Source organism: Chenopodium album, chromosome 7 (genome assembly GCF_948465745.1).
Source record: "Chenopodium album chromosome 7, dcCheAlbu1.1, whole genome shotgun sequence".
Lineage (NCBI taxonomy): Eukaryota > Viridiplantae > Streptophyta > Magnoliopsida > Caryophyllales > Amaranthaceae > Chenopodium > Chenopodium album.
In genome coordinates, this window is record NC_137840.1 from 70,604,632 (window position 1) to 70,622,803 (window position 18,172).

The 18,172-nt window shown below is 33.6% G+C and overlaps 1 protein-coding gene across 1 annotated transcript; it reads right to left on the reverse strand.

Annotated features, from left to right (window-relative positions):
• Positions 1-3,005: 3,005 nt before the first annotated feature.
• LOC145638306 (putative small nuclear ribonucleoprotein F) lies at positions 3,006-7,524 on the reverse strand. The gene is made up of 6 exons (XM_081689272.1): positions 7,373-7,524; positions 5,216-5,253; positions 4,244-4,331; positions 4,017-4,054; positions 3,833-3,897; positions 3,006-3,262 (listed from the first exon to the last, which is right to left on the reverse strand). The coding sequence occupies exons 2-6, from the start codon at positions 5,219-5,221 to the stop codon at positions 3,193-3,195; spliced, it is 267 nt and encodes an 88-aa protein (XP_081545398.1). The 5' UTR covers positions 5,222-5,253; positions 7,373-7,524; the 3' UTR covers positions 3,006-3,192.
• Positions 7,525-18,172: the final 10,648 nt, after the last annotated feature.

Sequence of the window (18,172 nt, forward strand, 5' to 3'; positions counted from 1 at the left end):
ATTATGAATTTGCATGCATGGACCATGTTGTATGTAAACATGCGTGCATGGGCTGGAATATCTCATAATAGAAGCAAAGTTATTTCAGTTAATAACCTAACACGTCATGCTGAACCCATTACATACATATATTTTAAGATGAGAGCAAGTACAAGCTTCGAGTTGAAGATGAATAATGTTAGTTTGGTCCACCTTTTGGGATTTGTTGGTTAGCTCACCAATAACTTTATGTAATCATTCTTATACCAAGCTTATAATTTCTGAGTATAATTATGTTGGCATGCAACATTTTGTTCATATAAAGATTATTTGTAGCAGATTGAACCGTTTAAAAATTAATAATAACTTGTAAGAAAAAGGGCCCTATCGGGTCAGAACCTCTCATAAGTCCTCCCAACTCAGATTAGCGGGGTTGGCACTTTGAGAGTAGAGGGAAAGGGTAAGGGAATCTCCACCCCAAAGTGCATCCAGTGGAGATTGAACCCCCAACCTCAAGGTTGGAAGGTACAATCTTTTTCACTAGACCAAGTTTAGCTTGGTCGATAATAACTCGTGTTATTAGTATATGATCCAATGAAATTATTCAATGGAAGTTAGACTCTGCTACATATTGCATGCTCTTACAAATTAAAAGACCATAACTCATGTAATAAAGATAGATGTTTTCAGGATAAGAAGATGATGAAAAAACTTGTGATTTTGGTAACCCTTTAGCAGTAAAATGATTATTTTTCAGGGGGGCTTGACAAAACTGCAATTAACGTGCTACATAATATACAAGTATGTAATCTTATTCTAGCATTTAAAAAGGCAAAAAATGATGGCATAAATAAAGCACTAATTCATCACAGAATAAAAAAAAGGCATAAATCATCAAAATGGTACTTTGATTTTGTCAACAAATCTGTAATTGGATAAAAAGGAAGTGGTTTTTTTTCTTCATAGAACAACATACAAAGTGATGAATAGTGCATACCCTAGGAAATGACATAAATGTGCTATATAGTAGTTATAGACTTACAGTAAAACCTTAACAATATTATAAATAATGTTACTGTACTAATTACATTGTCCTAATGCTCGAAAAAATGTTGAATGGTGTTAAATAATGACATTATCGATCTAATACTAGCTAGAATGCCATTAAATCATTAATTAATTAATTAATTAAATTGGTAATTTCTTTCCTTTATTCCCCAAATTAAAATAAGATATATACATGACCCGATTATTAATTTCGAAGAAAATGAGTAAAATCAATTTTGAAATATTCATCCCACTCGAAGATATCGCGTTTAGTACCCAAAATACCGATCGTTCATATAGATGTTTTTTTAAAGGAAATATACAAAAGTTAGATAACTTTTCTCTCAAGATTATACCCTTACTTATCTAATAAAATTAAATAACAAAATTTAGCTTCTACATCAGGGACTCGGGGTCAATGTTTAGATAATCCGATCCACAATTTGATAGCTTGAAGCTGCAACATAATCTGCTGCTCAATTGGCTTTCCCGATAAACATGACATGAAAAAAACAACCACAAAGTAAGCCAACAAAATTCTTGGCGTCATTCATTAACAATTGAATTTTCCAAGGACAACGCACTCATATAGTTGATTTATTCCCACAAACTGGCAAGTACTTGTAGAGTTGTAGTTGTAACTAATCGGTCCATTCTACTTGTTACTAACACTATATGTTCTTGTTATGGTAACGACCTATGACTCTATAAGTACTTTGTGACTTTGTCTGCCCACTTGTATTTTTTTATTCACGAGTGCAATGCAATCTACCTTTCTCTCATCTCTCTCTCTCTCTATTGAGGAGTGGGAATGAGTGTAGGAAAAGTATGTCTAGCAACCGTAACATGTAAGCGTTACGTATTATTTGGCCTATATATACTACATAACTTCAGCATGATTTGGCTGGGAATTAAACTAAGTAATCTGATCATGGAGTTGGTAAGAAGCTTAACCCTCATTTTTCTATTCTCTATGGCCTTATTTGGCCTATGTAGTAGTAACCAAAGTGTTAATGCATCCACAACTCAAGCCAATAATGCAACCGCCTTGATTGTTAACCTTCAAAATGATCATACTACTACTTCCAATTATACTAAAGTTACCTTAGGGGACAAGAAACGACAGAATGGAGGTGGAGGCGGTGGTGGTGGTGGTGGTGGTGGTGGTGGGGGAGGTAATGGTGGAGGTGGGGGAGGTGGTGGTTTTGCATGGGGATGGGGAGGAGGGGGTGGAGGAGGTGGGGGTGGCGGTGGTGGTAGAGGTGGGGGAGGAGGATGGGGTTGGGGAGGTGGTGGTGCAGGGTCATGGAAGTGGGGCCGATGTAGTGGAGGGGGACGAGGAGGAAGAACACGACATGAAAAGCGAAGATTTGGTCGTGGAAACTTTAAGTTGGGAGAATTTGCACAATGCATGGGAGGAGGAAGGTGCAAGGGAATGAAGCTTGATTGTCCACTTCACTGTGGTGGATTATGTTTCTATGACTGCATAAATATGTGCAAAGCTCATTGTCGACGATAAGCTTTCGTCTGTTCTTTGATATATAAGTTCTAGCTAGTCTCAGGATGTTCCCTCCCCTTTTTGGTTTTTGCAACATATGAGCTTGTTTTTTTGGTACTGAATGGCTAGCCATAGCAGTCGACCTAATTGTAGGGACTAAGGCTTTGTCGTTGCTGTTGTAGTATAACTAGCTATGGCTGACATTTCTGTTGTCTGTTGTTTGTGAACCCATGTTTTGCTTCGCGCGGATATCCTCAGTCTATTTCTTCAGTCTTGATCTTGCTCCCCTGACCCCTTTCAATTTCAAATATGCTTAATACAAATGTTCTCGTGTATAAGGATTCAATCCGATTATTAAACCAACTACGTAGTAATTGGAATGAGATGGGTTTTTTTGTAAATATATTAGGAAAATCGTATCCCCAAATTGACAGAACCCTCATTCTATAATCAACTGTTACAATTATACGTAATTTTGCAATGATCAAAATAAGAAATTTCTATTTTCATGAAAAGTTAACCTTTTACATCAAATGTATCACATCCAGGGAATTCAACAGTTACGCCTAACAATAACCATCTCACATGAACTTAATAATACTCAATCTTAACTGAGTTTTTGCATGACATTCTATCAGCTGCATCATGAGCAAAAAGGTTATTCTTCTTCAATCTCTGTCAGCATCCTCTATCTCCTCGTCCTCAGGAACTCCACGGAGATACAGTACGTTGTTGCATCTAAACAAATAAAAAGAAAAAAAAACAGCATAATTCTAGTGTTAGTCGGTAGACTAGCCAGCTGGGGTTAAGTTCAAAAAGATAAACGCAATAATGCAATACAGAGTAATATATTAGGCAGCGTTTGGATAGGGGAAATCTATTCAAAAAAAAAGAATGACAGATGACAATATGACACCACATTTACTTCCCAATCATTCACTTTCCTCCTCTCCTTCCCTCGATTTACCTGGTTTATTTTCTCTAACTACTTTAGCAAAGGAAGCTTAAGTTTGTTTCCTTATAAATTTTCATTCCATTGGAATTAAGAAATTCAGCTTAAATCGATTTCTTTATAAATCAGACACAAACTACAAGTGTTTACAGAATTACAGTTAGGGTCTGAAATTGAATTTCATACTTTAAAGTGAGACTGCTTCACCAATATTCTAAGCAATAATGTAGACAGATTAAATCACAACTTAACAGTTGCAATGTCACAAACAGAAATTTTTCAAAAGAGATCCAGAAATAAAAAGCCAAACTGAGATATTTATATTTGAACAGAAGTCTAAAAGAAACTTTAATAACCTGATGAGAATCTCTCCAAGATCTCCAGTCTTCTGGCCTTCAATATACTCTTCTGTGTTCGCCAGCTGCATGCAAGTTATCATTAAAAAAGATAAGCAACTATGAAAGTCAATAATAGAACACAGATTAGAACATTAAATAATTCTAAAGAAGATGTATCATTGCAAAACAGGCAAGTATGTACCTGTAGGTTCATGTACCCATCAACTGACACAAGATAGCCTGCAAGATTGCATAGGACAAACATTATCTTATAAATTCTCAAGCCAATAAAAAAATCAAACAAATATGAAACTGCAACAACCAAAGAATTTAAGATATCATCCCCTCTTTTTCTATTCTTTTGGCTTAAAACCCATTCATAATGTTGGACGCGTGAGCAGATATATAGGTGAAGAACAAACACATTACCTTTGTACTCCATTCCCCACTTCAGCTTCACAATGACAGGCTTTCCAGTCAGATTGTTCAAGAAAGGTTTTGGGTTAACTGGGACAGTCTGCAACGGAAAGCAAAAAAAACAAAAAGACAAAGGCTTCAAAGACTGGTAAATCGGAACAGAAAAAAAAAACACACACACACACACACAACAATGTGGTAGGTATTTACATAACTTACAACTGAATATACATACAGCAAATGAATAAATGCCCACCCCATCTCCCCTTCCCTAATTTAGGGGCTAACGCAATCTAAGTGAGTAGCATCTACAGAACACAGGGTATCATACAAATCAACATTACAAAAGTACCTCTTTCCCCATATTTGCTAGCAATAAAACTTTCATGCATGTGAAAGACATCGGTTACAGTAATGGTGTTTGTTATATGACAGCAGGACAACAAAGGGTTTACACACAATAACCCATAAGCAATATGAAGAAGAAAAAGAACCCAAGGAAAATAAAAGTATTTAACGGTACTTTACAGAGGCATTACAGAACAGCCTGATTTCAGATATGACAAGCAAAATCAAGCGTTTAAAATTCATTAGCAGATACATTAAGGCCTAGACATCACATAACCATCATAACATGACAATAGAATGTAGGTATTAGTAGAAAAAATAGTAAAACCCATATACATTGAGTGCTAATCACAATGAACCAGCATTAAACTGTGCAATAATCTTGCAAAATGACAATGGCATACAAATATCATTGACAATCATGAAAATTTTTTGACATGCTGCATACTTAAAAAAAACAAGACAATATTGTCATATGTCAATCAAATCAGATAAACAATCCGCTATGCACTTGGACCCGGTGACAAAATAGACTCTGAACTTGCTATTAAAAACTGCATAATAAAAGACTTATGTATATAAAGATTGAGCTTTGCATATAACACCATCACCAATATAGCTAGAATTAGTGCTTACAGCCATTTTAGCTTCACAATCAACAGCGTCCTGCAATCCTGTGGAAAAATTGGGGCAAATGGTTAATAACTTATTGAAAGATGCAATGCACAGCTAAAAGAACTACAAACTTGGGTGAGGAACTGAAACTTCAATATTAATAGAAACGATAATCACCAAAAAGATAGGGGCAGTCAATTAGCTATCACAGAAATCTGAAATAGCTTCAAGACTTAAAACATCAAAAAGACCTCCCAACACACACATACAGAACTAATACAGGGATGAAAAACAGATACAAAAAGGATAAATTTGGGCTGGAGATAAGTATAATAACCCTAGCAATTAAAGTGCAAAAGTACACTTGTAACAAGTTGAAACAGGGTACAAATAAATATGTATGTTGGTTAGTGCTCAACGTCTTCGTACTTGTTTCTGAAGGGGATTTTTCCAAGGAATAATACCAAAACAACCAGCATTACTTCAGTGTTCTGAGATCATTTCATAATATATGGCATTAACATATTTACTTTTCTATGATATAAATCCAATTTCCAAATTGATGGACTCAGGCTTTGATGTAAGTTGAAGTTCAGTATATTTGTGAAAAGGTAGCCTTTACGGCTCGTGTTACTTCAGATTTCAGAAGCATTAAGATGATGGTAGATTGATAGGGCAGCCATCAAGCTACAACAGAACCATTTCTGCAATCAGAAGATAACATGGCACAAAAAATTCTACAGACCATCAGATCCTATCCATTTATCTCAAGATGAAAAGCTGAAAATGGAACTCGTATATATAAAAGGTCATCTCTTACAGAGCATATCAAGCTTCACAATACCTCAAAAATAAAGATTTGAAGTGAGAGTCGAAAGATCTTTAAAAACCAAATTATGGTAACTTGATAAGAATGTACCTAGCACATAAAATTTTAACTTAAGGCATAATTATCTTGTAGCCTGTTGCTTTGCTGGACTAGCAAAAAATTGACTAAATACAAGAGATAAAGACCATCAATATGATGAATTCCTCAAGGTAAAACACTTTTCCATCATTAAGGATTAACTAGGTGTCAAAGCATATGTGTCTTGGAAGGGCTAGTAAATAGTTCATGACGAGAAGCAGGTGAAATTAGAAAATGTGGTAAGGCAACTTGGGTTGGCTTAACAAATTGCTAAATAATCCCACATTCAGAAGCAAATAGCAGTCATAGCAGATAGCCAGATAGACACCAGCACCTTTTTGGCATTTGGCATTAGACAAGTATTCTGTTTCCTAATGAGCAATCTAGGTGTCATCAGTCACCAGCATTTCCCGAGAATGAAAACAAATTGACAAACTAATGAATGCTTAAGGTTCATTGTGTTGCTAGCCCCCCAAGACTTAGGGAGAGTGGGGAGCATAAACAAAAGGTTCAGGATTGCTTCGAAACCTACAGATTAACAATGGCGGGCAGGATGGGCACTGTAGTGTGAAGGGTTGACATATCCATAACAGCATCCAATTTCCGATACCAATACCCTACCATCATACACCATGGCCCAGTAGCCACAAGTATATCCACAAGTTCTTAGCTACAAATTGAGAATTTGAATTTCTCACAGAACAACTTATCCTATGAACATTAACAAATTGCCAACAATAAACACAGAGACAACTATTTATCCCCATCATCCACAATCAAATACAAAGGAAACCCGGAACCGTCCAAAAAACCCAGCTCCAATCAACATTTATTGGTTCAGTTTCCATTCTACTTCCCAACAAAAAGTTGCAGGGCCATCCCCAAGCTAGGTTAAGGGGCAACCGCACGACTTAGGGAATAAAGGTCCATTTTTATAGTACCATCTAACATCAATTAGTTATAAACAAAATGCTGAAACAATTGAGCAACAAATTTGACTCAATTAACAAATTAAGCTCGAAAAATCACATAAAATTCTTCTCACTTAATGATATCAATGTAAAGAGCACATAACAAAATTCTAGCAACAAAATCACTCGTTATAAACTGTGATAAGATCAGTAATCATAATATTCATAACCAAAAAGCTCAATAAACTACCTTACATAAACCCTAAAGTCAATAAACTGAAATTTCAAATCAACGATAAACCCTAAATAGTGAAATTGATATTCGATAACTCAAAATAAAACGGAAAAAGAGCATCATACCTAAGAAGCTGCTTTAATGGAGGAGAGATAGCTCAGAAGCTGCTTCAATGGAGGATTCAGAGTATGCTTCAATGGAGGAGAGTTAGCGCCGGAAGAGGTGCAGCGCAAAAAGTGAAAAAATTCAAAACATAAGTAGAAGATTAATGACACACATGTAATCTCATCCGTCAAATAAGAATATCAACTATTAATTGGGATGTTCATCCGTCCAAGACCGAACTGACCCGGACATGATCGAAGACCGAAATTTAGAACTTTAAGAACCGAAGATCGGATCGATTAAGTTGGGATCGAACGTAGACCAAATCAAAAGAGGATCGCTTTGGACCGATTTAAGATTTTTTTAAAAAAGATTCTAAATTTTTATTAATTTTATGGAAAACTCAAAAAAAAAATAAAGGAAAAACTATATATTAATGACTTTTTTTATATGTTTGGTATAAAAAAGCTCACAAAATTAAAGGCCCTGTTTGGGAGAAAGCTGAAAGCTGAAGCTGATTGAGTTAGCTGATTTTGACTAGCTGATTTTATTAACTGATTTGACTAACTTATTGTATTAACTGATTATATAAAAGTGTTTGGTAAATAGCTGATAGCTTAAAGGTGAATGAGTATGTAAAATGACCAATAAGCTAATTGTGAGGTAGGTAGTTTAGATAGGATTTTAAATTAAATGAGGTTATAAGTGTAATTTCACAATAATTAATGAATAAGCTAATTGAAAAAGCTCCTAAAATGAGCTTTTTCAAAAAGAGCTTATTTAGTGGAATAAGCTCTTTCAATAAGCTTAGTACCAAACACTTGTATTAGCTTGTTTGACTAGTCAATCAGCTAAAGTTAGTCAAATAAGCTAATATACCCCCAATAAGCTAACTACCAAACAGGGCCAAAGTTTTCTAACCTCATTAAGGATAATCTTAACTAGAGCTGTCAAAAGTTGACCCGACTCGAAATACCGACTCAAACCCGATTATTAACTGACCCATCTAAACCCGAAAAAATGGTGACCAAACTCGACCTGACCCGACCTAAAACCAACCCTAGACCCGAGTTGGCCCGAGTATGTGAGACCCGAACCCGAACATGAACTGACCTGGAGATGACTCGACCCGAATGTAACCCGTAAATTATTGACCTGAACCGAACCCGACTTGAACCGAAATTGACCCAAACCCACCCGACCTGTTACTAACATGACCTGAATTCAACTCGACCCGTTCCTAACCCGACCCGAATTTAACACAACCTACCCTGTTACAAACCCGACCCGAAATCAACCCGACTTGTTATTGACCTGATCCAAATTCAACCCGACTTGTTATTGACCTGACCAAAATTCTAGATCTAGAGTTTTTATGGTAAAATTTGACTCTTAAAACCCAAATTTCTCAATTTCGAGATTTTGGTGGAATTATGGTATGTTCCCTTTTTCTATTTTCAAATAAAAATTGCCAAAATTTTTAACATGGTCCCTAGTACCCTCCGAGAGTCCAATTGGGTGGGTTTATCCATCCAATTTGCCTTTAAACGGCCAATTTACCGGCTTACAACTCACACCGATTTCATTAAATCAAGCCTACCATGAACATTTATGATAACATATAATGATCATAAATGGTTCTAAACGGCATTATAAGACCCCAAAATGAATCCACTAAAATTTCAAGGTCTTTCGACAATAGGCCTTGAAACCTACAAAATTTTTCAAAAAGCATGGATCTAACCCTTCAATTTTGGAATTTTTTTACTTTTTTTCGCTCAAAAATAAAAATTGCCGAAATGTTTACCATGGTCCCTAATAATGTCCGGGAGTCCCATTGGGTGGGTGGAACCATCCAATTTGCCTTTAAACGATCAGTTTACCGATTTACAACTTGCACCGATTTCATTAACTCAAGCCTACCACGGACATTTATGACAACAAATAATGATCATATATGGTACCAAACAGCATTATATGACCCCGAGATGTATCCCCTAAAATTTTAAGACTTTTCGACACTGGGCCCCGAAACATCCAAAATTTCTCAAAATACGTAAATAAAGATTGCCGAAATGTTTACCATGGTTCCTAATAATATCCGGGAGTCCAATTGGGTTGGTGGAACCATCCAATTGGCCTTTAAACGACCAATTTAATTATCGGTTTACAACTTGCAAAGATTTCATTAACTCAAGCCATCTACGAACATTTATGACAATATATAATGATCATATATGGTTCCAAACGACATTATATGACCCCGAGATGTATCCCTTAATATATTAATACATTTCTACACCGGGCCCGAAACCTCCAAAATTTCTCAAAAAGAGTGGATATTAGCCTTCAATTTTGAATTTTTTATTTTATTTTTTTCGCCCGGAAATAAAAATTGTCGAAATTTTTACCATGGTCCTTAATACCCTCCGGGAGTCCAATTGGGTGGGTGGAACCATCCAATTTGCCTTTAAACGACCAATTTACCGGTTTACAACTTGTACCGATTTCATTAATTCAAGCCTACCACGAACATTTATAACAACAAATAATGATCATATATGGTTCCAAACAACATTATATAACCCTGAGATGTATCCTATAGAATTTCAAGACTTTTCGACACCGGGCCTCGAAACCTCCAAAATTTCTCAAAAAAGTGGATATTAGCCTTCAATTTTGGAATTTTTTGACTTTTTTTTGCCCGGAAATAAAAATTGCCGAAATGTTTACCATGGTCCCTAATACCCTCCGGGAGTCCAATTAGGTGTGTGGAACAATTATTCAATTTGCTTTAAACGGCCAATTTACTGGTTTACAACTTGCACCGATTTACCGGTTTACAACGGCCAATTTTATAAACTTGCACCGAACCCGACTTGAACCAAAATTGACCCAAAGCCGTTTTAACTCGTCAAAACCCGAATTTAACCCGACTTTTTACTAACCTTACCCGAATTCAACCCGACCTGAATTTAACCCAACCTATTACAAACCCGACCCGAAATCAACCTGACTTGTTATTAACCTAACCCAAATTCAACCCGACTTATTATTGACCCGACCCGAATTTTACCATACCTATTACTTACCGAACCCAAAAATCAACCCGATCTGTTACTAACCCGACTCGAAATTGACACGACTTATTATTGACCCGACATAAATTCAACTCAAATTGTTCCTGACCTGATTTCAAATCACCTTAAATGCAATTTAGACCACCTTATTATTGTTGATCAAAGCATTTTGTCTTGGGAGACCAAGTCGGTCCTGGCCAACAAAAGAAAGGAGCATCATCCTCAAATTTAAGAGTTAAATATAGTGTTGTATGATCAACGGAGATAATTCTCTTCCTAAATTATGGACTATAGTTCCCTAGCATATTGCCATATATATTATAGTCAATGGAAATAATTAGCTTGATAAAAATGATAATTATCAATTTATAATTTGTTGAACCCGAATATTACCTGACTTGGAAATGACCCGACCTGATTGTAACCTGCAAATTATTGACTTGAACATAACCCGACTTGAATCCGAAAATGACCCGACTTAAATATGACCCAACCTGATTAAAAACCCGCAAATTATTGACTTGAACCGAACCCGACTAAACTCAAGAATGACCCGACTTGAAAATGACCCGACCTGATTATAATCCGCAAATTATTGACTTGAACCGAACTCGACTCAAACTCGAGAATGACCCGACCTGATTCTAACCCGCAAATTATTGACTTGAACCAAACCCGACTCGAACTCGAGAATTACCCTAACCCATTTTAACCCGTGAAAACCCGAATTAAACCCGACATATTGTTCACCCGACCCGAATGTAACCCGACCTAAACCTGACCCAAACCTGATAAGAAGTATGACTCGACATGACCCGACTTAAGCATGACCCAAACCCGACCCGCATAGGTTATGGAATTAATCTAAATGGACATGACCTGAGTTGACCCGACCCATTTACCCGAATTGATGACAGCTCTAATCTTAACCATTATTTAAGGTTTCACTCATATTTTTAACAAAAAATCGATCCAGTCCAAAACCGGTTTTTATAGGGGTTTTGACCGGACCAAAGACCTATAAAATAGATTTTCAAACCCGAAGACCGGACCAATTGTCCGGTTCGGTGTCAGTTCGAGGTGGTCCGGTTCATTTTTTTTGCTTCGGACCGATTTATGAACACCCTAAGTTAATATTGCATTCATTTTAGACTTGATCATGGCCTGAATTGGGCTAATGCACTATCTTTGGGCCTTACCTGGCCCTGATTTACTATTTTGGGTTAAAATCTACTGGCTTTTAAGCGCAAATTTTTGGCTATCGCGCTCAGACAGGAACATCTAGTTTTAAAAAAAATGAATACTTACTGGAAAAAAAAAATGAAAATTTATTTCTGAACATTGGATTATATACAAGTAAACATTTATAATATAAGAGTAAAATCAAGAGACTATGAAACTTGAAAAAAAAAAGGTTGTACATTTAATATTATATAACTGAACATTTCAGTTGTAAATAAAAATGAACCTATGATGTTATTGTCTATTCATCAACATTTTTTTATGCTTCAAGTTAAATACCATGATTTGTTCAATTCTCGAATGGATATCATGCAACTTATCATGCAATTGAGCTATATGATTTAATACTAATTAAATAAGTCAACAATATGTTTTTTTTTAATAATGAACAAAATGCTAATGTCTAACATTATTAATGCTAATGTTCATTGAATATCATTTATTAATTATAAAACCGAACATTTTATACTACTGAACAAACACAAAAATTTGTATTAATTAAAAAATAAAATGAACATTTATTTTTATAAGAATGAATATCATACATCATGAAAATTAACATTTATTTTATAAGAATGAACATTATACTGCATAAAAATGAATATTTGATTATTGAGAAATACAAAATTATTGTAATATATATTTAGTTAGAAATGTTCATTTTTATTACATGTTCAATTTTGACGGCGACCTCAGCTAATGTTGGCTGAGGTTGACCTTAACCATTAACTACTGGCTTTTGAGTCAAGCCAACTTCAAGTCGGGCTAAAATTTGCCCAAAAACCTAACAAAAGTTAAACTTGGATCGGGCCCCACCCAAACTCAAATTTGTCCTTTTGTGAGGCAGACTGTTTTTTAACAACTCTATATTCCTTTGGCATTAGACCATCTCCAATGGTGAGACTCAAGTTTGAGTATTGAAATACAAAATGTGTTGTTTTTTTTACCTCCAATGGTGTTATCATACTCACTTCTCAATTTAACAACTCATGTGAATCCTAATTTCCTAACGATGAGACTCTCTAAAATATACAAATGTCACTTTTAATTTATGGCTCACCAAACCCATTTCTTTTTTATTTTCAAATATTGTAAGATTAAAAAAAAAAGGTAAAACTTAAATATATTACAAAATATATTAAAATATTAACAAGGGGCTTACACTTTTTGTCAAATGAGACTCAAAGTTGAGTATCTAAACTTATTATCTTTCTTTTAGAGTTGTTAAGTTTAGATACCAACTTATTGGTATACGTTGCAAAAAATACTTTCTCTCTCCCAAAAATACTCACTTGAGTCTCACCATTGGAGAGAGTCTTACTGCGGTTTTATTTATTTGATTTTTTGTTTTTCATATAATATATGTCATATAATGAATTAAAAATTAGTCAAAATTATTAAAATCATGATAAATTTCAAGTTTCACTTACAATGTTTTTTAGTGCGGGTGAACTGGCTAACATTTTGAGTGTGATAACCTTAACTACTTACTTTACCAACTAAGGGCATGTTCTCAATGACTAAACTGAGTTGAACTGAAATGAGCTGAACTGATCGGAAATGAATTGAACTGAATTGAGCTAAACTGAACTGAATATTTTATAAGATAAGGAAATTAGGAAGTGACTGAAGTGAAATGATTGATTAGAGCGAGCTGAATAGAACTGAACTGAAAATAAGCTAAAAGAGAACATACCGTAGGATACTATATATAATTAGATACGTGAGATACAGAAATCTAGTGTGTAAGCTCTTTGTGTATTATTCACAATCACCAATGCAAATCTTTTAACTATTTGAAGGGGACTTGAGGAGAGTCTTTGATGAGACTCAAACGATGAAATGGAAGAAAATTGGACAGTGTTAAAGTGGGTTTTGCCGTTTAGGAAACAAAATTGTGCTCAAGACTCAAGTTGGGAAAGTACAAAAAAATAAAAGAAAATTGATGACAACTCATCAAAAAGAGAATATTGTTAGAAAGTACATTATTTAAATAGAAATAGACCTATAGTTTTAGGGCTTGTTCTCTTCAACTTATTTTCAGTTCAATTCAGCTCCAATAAATTCAGTTTAGTTCTTAATTTCATTCTCTCATAAAATATTTAGTTCAGTTCAGCTCTAATAAGTTCAGTTCAGTTCAGTTCTTAATTTCCTTCACTCATAAAATATTCAGTTCACTTCAACTCCAATCAGTTCAATTCAGTTAATTGGAACAAACCCTAAAATCCCCCAAAAAGGAAAATAGACATGTAAATAAGGGACGGAGGGAGTTCAAATCATAAAGTCAATGATGATTGTAATCCTTAGTCAATTTTCACAGATTGTGTATTACTAATAATAGAAATCTATGAATCTACTTTTAGAACGATTAACATCATTGAGGATGTCATGTTAAACATAAAAGTGCAAGAATCAAGAACGTACGTAACTAGAAGAAAATAATAATATCATATGGTTGACATATTATATGATATAATTACATACTTAATCACATGTAATGTATAGTTGACCTTTCTTGAATAGAATTAGTTAAGGTCAAGTAGTACACTAGTACTAGCTCGATTTGAGTAATTGAGTATGGACCACCGTCATGAAGAGTCCCTAAAATTTGGTTTGAATTTTTCGAACAAAAAAAAAATGGTACTATTTGAGTAATTTATACAGTATACTTCGTATTTGAGTTATCTTTGACTTTGCTTTGAGTATTATGATGTATACTAGTAACCCTACTTAATTAACAGTAATTCGTTGGTATTAGCAGAACAAAATTTGAGGCTAGTTTGACCTATGATGAATCTAGGATGTGGTATCAAGTATCAACCCCTTGCCACGTATGAGATTTTCGCAGTTTTCAATACTACTACTTCTGTTTTATATTATTTGCAATGATTAGGGTCTGTTCACATTTACTGAACTGAGCTGAACTGATTGGAGCTTAACTGAACTGAACTGAACTGAGCTGAAATAAATATTTTATGAGAGAAGGAAATTAGGAGCTGAACTGAACTGAACTGATTGAAGCTAAGCTGAACTGAACTGATTGAATCTGAACTGAAATTAAGTAAATATGAACAACCCTAATTTTATTTATTTATTTATTTATTTATTTATTTTTTACTTTATGTCAAGTTGTTGCAAATAATATGAAAAGGAGGTAGTATTTATACAACATTAATAAGATACAATAATTTAGCTAGTTTTGGAATTAAAATTTATAATTAGCTGTTGTGGTAAATACATTTTTCAAATTAGCCGTTTTGGTAAAAAAAATCTCCATTCTTTCAAGCTAAGCTTATAGTTATAAAGATTATTAAGGGTATGTTTTCTTCAGCTTATTTGCAGTTCAGTTCAATTCTTATCTTAATTTCCTTCTCTCATAAAATATTCAGTTCGATTCCAATAAGTTCAGTTCAGCTCAGTTCAGTCAATTAAAACGGGCCCTAAATATAAATGACTCGAAATGAATATTAGAATTTATAAAATTTAGATTATATGCATAATATAGAAATAATATAATGTGGATTTTGCATAATGAGTAATTAATAAGCTATTTTGATAGATCTTTTGACTTTTCTATTGTATATGTACTCCGTACTTGAATAAAAGAGACAACAAAACAACTCGACAACTTGTTATATCTCTATCCGAGAATAGTTATACTTGGAGATCTATGTATCTTAATCTAAGAATTTATTTATATAGATGTGATGTTGAATTATATATTTATTCCTTAGTAAATAGAAATAAATATCATGTACATTTAAAAGGGCACTGCCATGCTTTTCCTCATCTCCTGTCTATTTCCCTCCACACTACTTGTCCTCCCTAACACATTCAATTGATAAACTAATTTAATTACCCAAAAAAATATCTCTGTACTTACAAGGTAAGTATTTTTACAGTGAAAATTATCTTCATTTTAATTAAAGAAATAAAGTTTTACAATAATTCTCGTACTCAATTAAATATAGCTTCTCCATTTTAATTAGGAGTTAGATTATCAGAAAAGTATTGTGCGGATCGGACTCAAGTGAGTCCAATTATAATAAAAATAAAAATAAAAAAACAAAATAAAAAAAATTGTTAGAAATTAGATAATAATGGTCATATATTAGATAATAAGTGTCAAAAATTAGATAATAATTATTAGAAATTCGATAATATTGGTTATATATTAGATAATAAGTATTAAAATTTAGATAATAAGTGTTAGAAACTAGATAATATTGGTCGGATATTAGATAAGAAGTATCAGAAATTAGATAATAAGTGTCCGAAATTAGATAATATTGGTCAGATACTAGATAATAAGTATCATAAATTAAATAATATTGGTCAGATACTAGATAATAAGTATCATAAATTAAATAATATTGGTCAGGTATAAGATAATATTCGTCAGACATACATACTGTTGTTGGAGCTTTCTGAAATTTCGATACAAAGAAATCACGAATAGTCTTCTGATACCACCACGCTGGTTCCAACAACTCCAACATTCTCGTTGGTAATTCGTTATATTAAGAGCGTTGTTCGTCTCCTCCTCTTCATTGGCGGCGGCGGCGACAACAGTCGTCGAGGTTTGCGTTCAACGGTGTCCGCCATTGAAGAAGAAGAAGGAAGCTTCTACGACGAGGTAAGGATCCGAATGAGGAGGAGAGAGAAAATGTGAAAAAATGGTGATGAATGAAGGATTGTAAAAATGAAGGAGAGAGAAAATGGAGGTGGTGTTTGAAGGTTATAAACTGGACTCAAGTGAGTCCGTTCTCCGCAAAACCTTCGATTATCCCCTCTATTAGTGAATGTGGTTGTCTTTAATACTTCGTATAGTTTTACTATAATCTTTATTGTTTAACTTTGTAAAATATAAATGCCTAATATTTCGAACTTAAATTTTATGTGATTTTTAAAAATAATATTATAGGCGGCAATCTTAATGTATAAGAATCAAGTGTATCTATCCTTATAAGACAAAGGAAATCATATAATTAAGGTTTATTATAGAGAAACTAATATACCATACAATTCATATTGATCTTTATATTTCTATTGAGAATCTTGTATAAGGTATGGTCACCACTCTACCGTGTCAATTTAAATTAGCCATTTCAAGAAAACTATGCAAATTAGATGAAATATTTTGTATTGTGATTTACTCGTACTAATATTTTAATTTAAAAGGGGAAACATACAAAACTAAAATAAAAAGAGCAACAAGAAAATAATAAAGTGTATGTATAGCTTAAAATTCAGGCAATAATACTAATTAAAATAGTATTTTAATAATCAAATCAATTAAGGCAACTAATAAAAAGAGGAGACAGCATCTTTTTAGCATATCATGGAGATGAAAATGATGGAACATTATCACAAATGACCTATTCCTCACCCCCACCATATCCAATAAAAAATGTGCTAAATATCAAATGCCAGGTCATCCCATTTCATCAAAATTAAGCATTATTATTAATTTAATTATTTTAATTATTTATCATCATAATAATAATAATCCATCAAAAGTCTTTAGTCTTATTGGCCTGTCCTAATCTAGAAAGACATGTCCTACATCATTTTGGACAAAAAGAGGGTCTTGCCTCATTTGACAAAATTTTCACCCATGATACAATTTGTCAGTCTTATGATCCATCAAGTACAAGTGCATATCAACAATATTCATACTCAACTATCTTTTTTTTTTTTTTTTTTTTTTTTTTTTTTTTTTTTTTGAGGCAAATCCTCAACTATCTTTCACTAACTAATTACATTAAAATTTTAATTACTCATATTTTAATTTTGATGATGAGATGATTTATGTGTGAAAGATGATACACATGCTCAATTTAAAGACAAAATCTTGTATGAGGTAGTATATTTTGCTGTAGGAGTGGATTATGCAATGTTTGCTTTTCGAAAGCATTATCTTGCCTTCTTAATTATATGGATCGTAAGACTAGTTTTGCAGAAGCTTGTACGGTCCTATTTCCTCTATAACCTACAATTTGTTAAGTAATTAACTGCAATATCTAGAAAACTGGAATTTGTCTATTATGTCGTGTTCATATGCACATGTTAAGCTATTGAAGCAAATAAGTGAAAACTCGTAAATATAGGAGTAGCTATGATAACGGTAAATCCTAAAAGACCGATTTATCAAAATAATTGTAATGATAAAGAACTCCAAAGTGTTATTGCGTGCCCATTGACACATGTAAGAAAATCCCTTGTTCTTATTATCATTTCATTTTGTTTACGTAGTATATTTTTTATATAGAGATAATATCAAATAGTGTCTCCACTAAAGCGATAATCAACTCAGCTTGTAAGATAAAATAAAACAAACTTCGAAGCCGAAAAAGTCTATTGAATAAAGAATGGAGAAAGGCTACACATACAACCATTGTTGTTGCATTTGATTGGTTTGCATTTTGAGGTCCACTTTTCCCATTTAGTTTCAACCTATTTTTACTCTTATTTTTTTCCACCCTTTTAATGTGGCAT

Coding starts and splice junctions, on each gene's coding strand:
- LOC145638306 (XM_081689272.1), bottom strand. Junction 4,055..4,243: donor GTGGGGAATGGAGTACAAAG/GTAATGTGTTTG, acceptor GCAATCTTGCAG/GCTATCTTGTGTCAGTTGAT. Junction 3,263..3,832: donor CTTGGAGAGATTCTCATCAG/GTTATTAAAGTT, acceptor TTATTTGTTTAG/ATGCAACAACGTACTGTATC.